General features: G+C 42.1%; 1 protein-coding gene across 1 annotated transcript in view; it reads left to right on the top strand.

Moving 5' to 3' along the window:
- LOC105270614 (uncharacterized) overlaps window positions 1-10,145 on the top strand; it is a 21,557-nt gene that overhangs the window by 7,741 nt on the left and 3,671 nt on the right. Inside the window, exon 2 of the mRNA XM_011311663.1 lies at window positions 1,291-1,455. Coding sequence (XP_011309965.1) covers window positions 1,291-1,455 — 165 coding nt within the window. The remainder of the gene's footprint in view (window positions 1-1,290; window positions 1,456-10,145) is intronic.

Here is a 10,145-nt window from a genome sequence, read left to right as displayed (position 1 = left end):
ACCCACCCCACCAGGTATTTTCAGAATATATTAATGCACTGGAATATCGAGATGATGAAAAAAATTGGAGAAAAAAAAAAATGAAATTAGTCCCGACGCCTTTGTGCTCTCAGTTATTGCCTCGTCGTTCCTCCAGGGAGTAGCCTATCTCCATCGCTCCATCAGCCTTGACCACGGACACAGAGGGGGCAGAGAAAAGAGGAGAGAGGAGAGAGAAGAGAGAAAGAGTGTTGGACTAGCCTGTGAGTAGCAAAAAGCTGGGCGGATGATCGTCAGAGCGACGCGCTATTGGACCCAAGGCAATTGACTCGGGAAAAGAAAACAGGGAATGGCACCAGTGGCTCCGTTATATCGCTCTAGCAAAAACCGAAAAATAAAGGAAAGAGGGAGTGAAAAAAATAAAATGAAAACAGGAGAAATGGGAGCGATAGATAGGCGGAGAGAATAAACGGAAAAATTCGTGAAGACCGTTTGGAAAAACAAGGAAAACACACGGTAACCCCGAGTTTTTCCAACTCCCTGGGAAAAATAAAAGGGAAATTGAATGATAACAAAAATGTTATTTTCGTAGCGGTTTGATGAGCAACCGAGAGAGGACAGATAATTAAAATTGGGTTGGTGATTGGAGAAGGAAAATAGAAATGATTTTTCCTTGGAGATGGTGTGCTGGGTATTCGTGTGGATAATTGCGAAAGGTGTATGGGCGTGGAAGTGCATCGGTCCCAGAGATGGGACTGACACGCAAGGTTTAAATATCTACTCATCGATTGGCCAGTGATTTTTGGTACTGAGGGAATTAATTATCCCGATAAAACTGACCGATCGCTTTGTACTTTAACGATAAATCATTTTGTTGATTGATTTTTTTTCATACGAGTGTCAATCACTCGTTTATTTATCCGTTGAACAGGTTTTAACGACGGGATATCGAGTGTAGTTAGATTACGAGACACTTCCTACAGGGAAAAACTATAATATTGAGAGCGGAAAAGAGTCATCTGTGAGATTACGAGATTTTCAGGTGCTCAAAGTGCAAAATATCGTGATGAATTTCAACCGCCCCTTTCCGATCGATTTTCTCGATACTTTTTTGTATTATTTATCATCAATTGCTACCTATCGTGTTTTTCCTCTTCCTCCATCTACCTCTCAACCCCTCCACCCCTCCTCCTCCTCCCCCCTCCAATTTTTCTGAACATGTATCTGAATGAAGCTCCATTAGAATCCCGCGGATCTGGATGTAGGCAGGGCGTTAAAAAAAAGAATAAATAATGGTGGATTATTTTTTAGCGCGGAGAACTCGGTGGAAGAACCGGTTGGCACTCTGGGTACACCATCCCCACGGCCAATCACAGACTCCACCTATTCCTGAGTTGAAAACTCAGTCTAACGGAAGCCCAGGGGAACATCTCAAGCGAGTGCTCCTGGCATTCACTATTTATTTTTACACTGACGGTGAGAATTTTCTTCTTTTTTTCTAATTGCTACATTGAAATGAATTTTTTTTTTTTTTATTCGTTTGCACGTGGTGGGGGGTTCATTGGCCAAGGCATTCCCCTCCGGATAAATTCGATAAAAACGACAAAGCCGTTAGATTTAGGAGCGCCGGAGACTCGGAAGTCCATCGACTCACTTTTACCTATCCAATCCGGCTGCTGGATTTTCATATCACCTAGATTATTTTTCAATAAATTTTTTCACCACTCGCCTCATTATTTATCGGATCGATAAATCCGTCAGGGATCTGATGAGATCAATTCATCGGTATTCAATGATTTTTTTTATTCCATTTTTTAATCCAGTTCAAGCATTTGAATTTCAACAACTTTTTTCGTATCATTTATATTATTTATTAAAAATGTAAATAATTAATGCATTATTTATCCGTTAATACAGAGTGGAATTGATGTTAAGATTTAAAATTAATTAGGGTTAATGTTTAAATAATTTATATTGATTCACCCCATCAGGGGCGGAGAATTTTTGGGAAATTGGGGAGATAAAAAATTGATGTTGGGATTTATAATTAGTCTACAAAGTCAGGGTAGATATTCACTACTGGGGAAGGAGATGATGGTAGATAAGCCGATGGGAGAAGAAGACGAAGGAGTTGGGGAGAAATAAAAAGATTGTGGATGGAGGGGAGGTGGGAGGGGTGGCGCGAGACGGTCAGCCGCGGGGGCATCTCGCGGAGGGGAAAAGATATTCTGGGGAGCAGTGCAAGATGCAACAACTGTCCCCATCCGTCATCTAACGCTATATATATAGATATAATTCTGCTGCAGATGTTCAAGTCCTCTCTCTGCCCTCGTTCATGGCCGGGAGTTAAACGAAATAGTAATTCTGGTATTTTCCCATTTCGTATGGGGCTGTAATGACCGGAACTCCTTCTCTCTCTTTCTCTCTCTTTCTCTTCTTAACCCTCTCTAATGACTTTAGCTGCATGAGAAGTTTCGTTCAGACACGTGCACGTTTCACTCATCATCTGATAATTTTTGGTTTCATGTGAGACGGTTTTTTTTTTGGAAATTACGATTTTGGAATTCATTCGCCGATTTATATTTTGGGGATTACGTTTTTGGGGGGAATCCACTGATTTAGTTTGCGGAGATTTAACTTTTGGGATTAATTCGATGATTTATTTCGCGGAGATGAAATTTTGGAATTCATTTGACGATTTATTTTTTGGGGATTAAATTTTGGGGATTGATTCCCCGATTTATTTTTTGGAAATCAAAATTTTTGGGATTTAATTCGCCGAGTTATTTTTGGGAGAATTAATTTCTACGATTAATTCGCCAATTTATTTTTCGGAAATGAAATTTTTGGAATTAATTCATCGATTCATTTTTTGGAAATGACATTTTTGGGATTTAATTCGCCGATTTATTTTTCGGAAATGAAATTTTTGGAATTAATTCGCCGATTTATCTTTCTGATATTAAAAAATTTTTATTTCTGAGCGAAATGATTTTTCTGGAATTATTTCGATTTCTAGAAAATCGACAGAATTTAAAGGGCGAAAGTCCGACGCCTGTTGATTCGTCATGAATCCCTGACCCCTGACGACGGCCCACCCAATCCCAAAACCGTAAAAAATCGCCATTTCAATATCGATATCTCGAAAATCTCGTTTCCTCCCCAGACAGCCCTAACGCGGTTAATTTGAATCCCGAATTCCTCAAATCCAACCACCCAATAAAAATTTTTCCAATTCCCCAAAAAATAAAAAATCTCCATTAAAATTCCGTAATCAATACTCCATCGAGAATTTCCCAAAGATTTCCCCATAAAAAAAAAAATCTCCTATTGACATCCAAGACCGTACAATTCACTTATTCCCACTTTTCCCGTTTATCTAAAAACGAAAAAAAAAAAAAACTCCGGGAAAATCCCCGAAACAGCGATTTGCTAAAGTTTTTTCCATCCCCGATGCATTCGATTATCGTGTCAGAATTTTTTGTCTCGTTTTTTTTTCTCAATTTTCCAGAAGCGCGAGAGAAAAAAAAAGGAAGGAGCGGCCAGTTGAATAGTGCACAGTGAGCGGAAAGAGGGAGGGAATGGGGAGAGGCGCGAGGGAAAAAGGGGGATGGACAGGGGGAAGAATGAGGAGGATCAGGGGTTAAAGGGGAAAAGGGAGAGGAAAAGGGGGGGGGAGAAAAAGGGGGAAGTGGAGGGCGCCTCGGGCGAGTATTAGCATCGGGATGCACGGCTACACCAACTGAGAGAGAAATTCATTCCCCTCCCCAAAACGAGAGGTACAAGAGGTACGAGAGGATGGCGAAGAGAGGAACTCAGAGTTGGGGCGGGCACAGCTGCCTGGATACTCTCGGTGATCGCGAATAGAAAAATCTATGCAGGTGTGGTACCGCGCGCAGCCAAGGGAGTGTATCCTCTGCAGCTAGAACGAGACGAAAAATCGGGGAGATGTAAAAATAAAAAAAAAAAAAAATAAAAACGACGAATAAGAGGGGAGAAGAAGAAAAAAAAAAAAGAGGTAAAAAGTGATGCTGGTTTTGCTCAGGAGGGAGCAAAAAGAAAAATATTAAAAGAACCAGGGGGTTAAAAAATGGAGAGGAAAAATAAACGGGAGATGGTACACAACGGCAGCACCAAGTTCCGTAAAAAAGGCAAACGAGGGGGCACAAGGAATGGTAGAGAAGGGGGGAGGGGGGAATCTCAAAGTAAAAGAGGAGAAAAGGAGGACCTGGGGGAGGAGTGAGGAAGGGCGTCGGCCGGCCTCGCCAAGCGCCACTCGGTCAAGCTCACTGCCATCGTCCATCGCCTCTTTTCACTTCGTACAAATTTTATTTCTCATGTTTTCCCTTTTTTTTTTTATATCTCCACCTCCAGTCGCCAGGATGCCTCTCATCGCACGCACCTCATGCCTCAATCACTAAACTTTTTTCCTCTCTCTCTCACTCTCTCTTCCTCTCTCTATTTCTCTCTCTCTTTCTCTCTCTATTTCTCTCTCTCTTCCTCTCTCTATTTCTCTCTCTCTTCCTCTCTCTTTTCCTCTCTCTCTTCCTCTCTCTCTCTGGATCAATAGATTGATGGAAAAATGAAAATCATTAATTCCAGGATAACGACGTGTTGGTGGATGAACGTTACTGACCACTTTCATAAATTTTCTATGGAGGTTAATTATAAACTCTCTCTTCAGTGGAAAAATCATGGAATGAAGCTTTTTCTGCAGGTGATGAAGAAAGTTGAGTGTTTGAGGTGGAGGGGGGTGGTAGATAGGGGGCAATTGGTTTTTGAGGAAGTACCTTTTTTTATTGCAGGAGAAAATTCGAGTTGTGGTGGGACATGGGACATGGGACAGGGATTTTAATGGTTTCATGGTGAGGGGGTGGAAAGGGGTGGAAGAGGTGGAAGAGGTGGAAGGGGCGGAAGGGGTGGAAGGGGTGGAAGAGGTGGAAGGGGTGGAAGGGGGAGAGGGTAACATGACCCATGAATTGTGATGGCGCTGGGCCAAACTATCTTTACACAGAAAAGTTTTAATTATCCTGGCGTCTTGCGTCTTGCGGCACGCGTCGTAGTTTATTCCCGTGGGGTTCCCCAGGGGATGATCGTCATCCCCTGGGCTATTAATATCCACTTGAATATCATTATTTTTTATTTAAATTGATGTTCAATTTTTTTAAAATCAATTAAACCCGGGAATAAAAATTGAGATCGGTAAATCAATTTGTAATTTGACTATTGTAATGAAAAAATTATGGAAGTAAAAAAATGATAGCCCAGACGAGACGGAATTTATCACTCGTGATAAAACGAGGTGTGGATAAACGAAAAAGAGAGGAATAAAAAAAAAAATTGGCAAACGCAGTTGAACGCGTGTGTTTGCATTATGCATATATCGTGTACACCTGTTGCCCCTGAAAATCACCGGTGTCGGGAGCATCATCCCCTCGATTTGCCCTCACCCCATCGTCCGCATCATCAACCCGAAACAATAAAAAAAAAAAAGGGAAAGGGGTAAAAGGGGGAGAGGGGAAAAATTCCTCGTATTTCCGGCAGACGGTTGGATGATTTTTTTTTATTTCCATTGAGTTTTAAAAAAAAAAGTGTGACTTGGGGACAGTCATGAAAGAGTCGTTGTCGGTGTCTCGTCGGTTTTACGACGTGAAAGGAGGGAAACCGTCAAGCCGTTAGTATCGAAAAGTTTCGCAGTTTCCGGGGTGGGTTAAACGCGTCATCCAAAGGGACCAAGAATACTCCGGGTGAGGGAGGTACATGGGGGGGTGAGATTGTAGAGGGTCAGGTAGTGAATCAGTACTAAAATGAATGAAGCGCAACAGGTCGACGCAATAGTTGCATGGAGTCAGCTTATGGCACATGGTTGTGGGGGGCTTTTCCGAGATACAAGGTTAGTGCTTTGGTGATGGAATGGGCAATGAGAATTTCGGGTCATAGCTTTGCAAACGGAATAGGTAAAACAAGTGGCGTAAACCAATTTCAAAGTTTCAGCACAGAAACCGGAAAACGGAGTTTCAATGTTTGGAATGCTAACGTCTGGGGCGTCAACGGTGGTACATCATTTTTCGGAGGTTTCATTCAACATTAGGGAGTAATTAAAGCCCACCTCATTAGTCATTACTCTATTAAATTTAATTAATTATAATGGAAATGGATGTAATTTTAGTACGAATTGTTCATGAATCATTGATTTTTCTCGGGAAATCGGTTTATCTCATTGAATCTCAATTAATAAAAATGAAGATTATTATTATATTATATATTTTATTAGGAATTGTTAATGAGCTATTGATTATCCGTTTAATCTTCGTTTAGTCGAAAGCAAACGGATGTGTACTTAATTCGCGATCTCGCGATTTTTCGTGAGTCGGACAACGAAACCGTGGAAGAACACGCAATAAAAACCGATTGAACCGGTCGTTAAAACCCTCATGACGCACACTGGATGCATACCTGTCTGGTCTTTCCGAGAAGTTGCTCAGACAGGAGTCAAGTGACCCTGACAATCACCATCACCCAAACAATTTCCTCACCACAAAACCCTCTTGACTCATCCCGGACTCTCGCCACCGAGAAGATCCCCTCCCAGTCCATCAAAAATTAAAAATAAATTTAAAAAAAATAATCCAGAAGAGACGTCAGTCCAGGAGACGGCAAACAGGGCAACGACGAAATGCAATCAGAATAGTAATTAAGGATTCAGTTAACGCTCACCGATTGTAGAACGCAACCCAATTTAAACATACAAAAGTGTAAGGCGTGCAGGAGTGAGAGGGGTTGCATGTGAAGAATTCGCCAAGAGGAGGATCTGGTGGGAGGAGGTGAGAGGGGAATAAGAGGGGAATAAGAGGGGAATAAGAGGGGGTGGGAGGGGGTGGGAGGAGGTGGGAGGAGGTAGATGAAGAGGATGGGTAATAAAAAAAAGAAAAACGAGAGAGAGAAAAGAGTGAAAAAAAAAAAGGGGGTGGGCGAGCGGACAGGAGTGGCAAAGTCACTGCAAGAGTAGGAGAGGTTCGGGATAGTGTTCCCCACCTCCAGGGAAGAGGATAAAAAAAAAAAAAGGTCGTATGAGGGGAGGCTGGAGAGAAGGAGAATCACGGATAGGTGGCTGGAGAACATGGAATCCGCGGGTGAAGAGGAGAGGGTGTCGCGAGGCCGAGGGAATTCCTATGCACCTCTCTCTCCACCTCCGTAGCTATGTCCCACCACCTCTGGAGTTTCCCCTCCCGTCGGTGGTTTTAGAATCGGCTTGAGGAGGACATACGTATCCCCTGGAGTTGTGAGTGGATATGAGAGGGCAATAGAGAGAGAGAGAGAGAGTGGAAAAAATGAGGGAGAGGTGAGAATGGAGGGAAAAGAAAATAGAAAGAAAAATGCGGTAGCCAATGGGAGGTTGGGCTGTGGGTACCCTGGTTGGGGTACGTTGGAGCGGGAAGATCCGACAACGTTGCACCCGAGTTTTTGTTTACCCGTGGGTTTGGTGGGGCTGGAGGAGGGTTGGGGAGGGTGGTGAGGGTGGTGAGGAGGTATGAGGAGGTATGAGGAGGAATGAGGGAAAAAAAAAAGTATGGGAGGCGGAGGGAACGCGTATCTGCTCCTGCGGAGTGGCGGCTGCAGGCTCCGATGACGCGGTGCACCGTGAACACTCGATTCTCCAAATATCTCTCTCTTTTCCCTCTCTTTTTCCCTCATTTCCTGTCTCTTCGTCTCCCTGGACTCGACCATCCGGAGAGCCACACACGCAGACCGCCCCAGGATCATCTTGAGATACTCCAGAGACTCTGGATATCCCTAAAACTTACCACAATCTCCCTAAAACTTTTACCCCCCCTTTTGCCACCCCCTTGGGGATGAGGATTTTTTTAGAAAAAAAAATCACAAATGCCTCTTTGGCGATCCATTGGCTCATGCTGTCTCTGATTCATCCATTTTGTTTTTACAAACTCCTCGGTACCCGCGAGAATCTCGTGAATCACCCGCGACATTCGCATTCGCGAATTTATTATTCTCAAAATTACTGGACAATGCGACATTTTTCGCATACCACTGAAATTATTTCTCATTATAACCGATTCCCACACGAGATACTCCAAACAAAATTTACTCAACCCCTGATTTTGATAAAATAAAAAATTTAATAAAGATATTTTATCCAAGACAATAAAACAAATTGCCATTGGATAATAAAAAAATTTGTATTGAGTCTGTGATTTGAGAATAAATCGACAGGTATTCCCCGTTCACCGGAAATCGACGGGCAATCGGTACCGGATGTTGCGGGTGATAAATATCTTAATTAATATTTAATATGAATAAAAAAAATGTTGTTTAGGCGATCGCCATCTGTCGGTGCAGATGAGAAGATTGGAGAGAGCCGCGATAAAACCGCGAGGACAATTCCCTACAAGACCTTGAATTCCTTTATTCTATTAATTTATCCCCAAGTACTAGCGTATTTCGGGGGTGCAGGGATAAACGATACCATAAAAACAGATATCTTCATCCCAAACGATTATAAAAATAAATTTAGTGCCACTCGAAAGGCCGTAAGTACCGATAAGCCCTCGTAAAATGCCGTTTAAACTGTTTAATTGGCTGTAAATGAGTTACATGATGAGCACCTAGAATGGGGTAAAAACGGTTACGGGTGATTTATTAATAGTTGGATTAACAATAGTCTAATGGAGACACGGCATGAAAAAAAAGAGAGAGAGAGAGAGAGAAAAAAAAAGAAATTATACGAATGATTAATGAACCGCGGGCAATTGCTCGTTAACTATCATAACAAATTTCATCCCCAAGCTGATTACTCCAGTCCGTACTTAGTCTATCGTGTTTATATGTTATAATGGTTATTATTATGAATGATCGCTTCAACACTCGATTGTGTGTCAAACTGGAAAACTTTCGGCCAGGTGGAATAATCTTAAAACGATAGCGGTTGAGTGAATCTCCATTGCTCCATACAACTCCAACCCTTTGTTATAAACCAGTAACAATTGGCTCTGTATGTTTACAAGTTATTTATTTGACGATAGGACCGTATAATCGGGGACAGCATTCCGTCGACGGATGTTTATTCTCATCCTCCGGTGGAGGGTGACGGAGTGGGAGTTCCTTAGGCCGCCATTTTCCTGTTTTTTCTTGCGCGGGACAAAATGGGGGTGACGTCTAGATGACGTGTCGAGGCGCGGGATAATTCGATTAACAATTACATGATATGATAATGATATTAATATTAAGGGATGATATCGGAGTGGTGATTAGATTGATAATTAAAAATAATTAATTGGTGTTTTTATTTTTTTATTGATAATTTATTTGAATTAATGAATTAGGGTTGGGATGAAATAAAAAAATCGTGGGGATGAATGAAAATTTTTCGTTGATACGTCATCGACGTGTAATTTATCGTCAGTTGAATGTGAAATGGTGGAGAGGAAATGGATAAATTTGCAAAGGCCTCGTCGGCCTTGATGAAGCGATTCAGAAAGAAGTGTCATCCTGAATGGTTGAATAGCGTGTGCCAAGTGAGAATAACGAAAAGAAAGAAAAAAAAAAAGGCAAACCACAACAATAATGCAAGCGACACGAGGAAGCGCGTCTGTTTGAAATAAAGAAGAGAGAGACGTAAAAAATTTGAAGATAGTTGGAAAAAAAAAAAGAAGAGGAGATACCGAAAAATAAAGAGAGCTGGGGAACAAGTGACCGAAGGCGCGGGGCAAACCACAAAAGATATAATAAAAAATGTAAAAAAAAAAGAAGAAAGGTTAAATAAAAAGGGGGTTGAGGTGGGTGAAAATAAAAGATTGAGAAGACGAAGGAAGATGGAGAATAAGACGACGAGGAAAAGGAAGAGGAGTAGTAGGGCACTAGTGGGGCAAACCGACTACCGTTGTGAGGGTCCATTCAGGCCAGTTGCCCCCGTCTGGTGTACGTCGCGATTCTTACTTCCAATGAAAGAAAACCAAAACAACTTGGCGCCCCTGAATTCCATAACCCCACACCTCTACCCCAACAACAACTGTCCATTTTCCTCCCTCGAGATCTTTCTATTCACTTTTATTATTTTCTTCCTGTTTTATTTCTTCAGGACAATGTGCTTTTCTTCTCCTCCTCTTGTCACCCCCATCACCCAGCTTCCCCCCTTGTCCCTCTTCCCC

This window comes from Fopius arisanus, unplaced genomic scaffold (genome assembly GCF_000806365.1).
Source record: "Fopius arisanus strain USDA-PBARC FA_bdor unplaced genomic scaffold, ASM80636v1 scaffold00092, whole genome shotgun sequence".
NCBI lineage: Eukaryota > Metazoa > Arthropoda > Insecta > Hymenoptera > Braconidae > Fopius > Fopius arisanus.
Note: the sequence above shows the minus strand (reverse complement) of the source record. Positions and strands in the feature narration are given on the sequence as shown.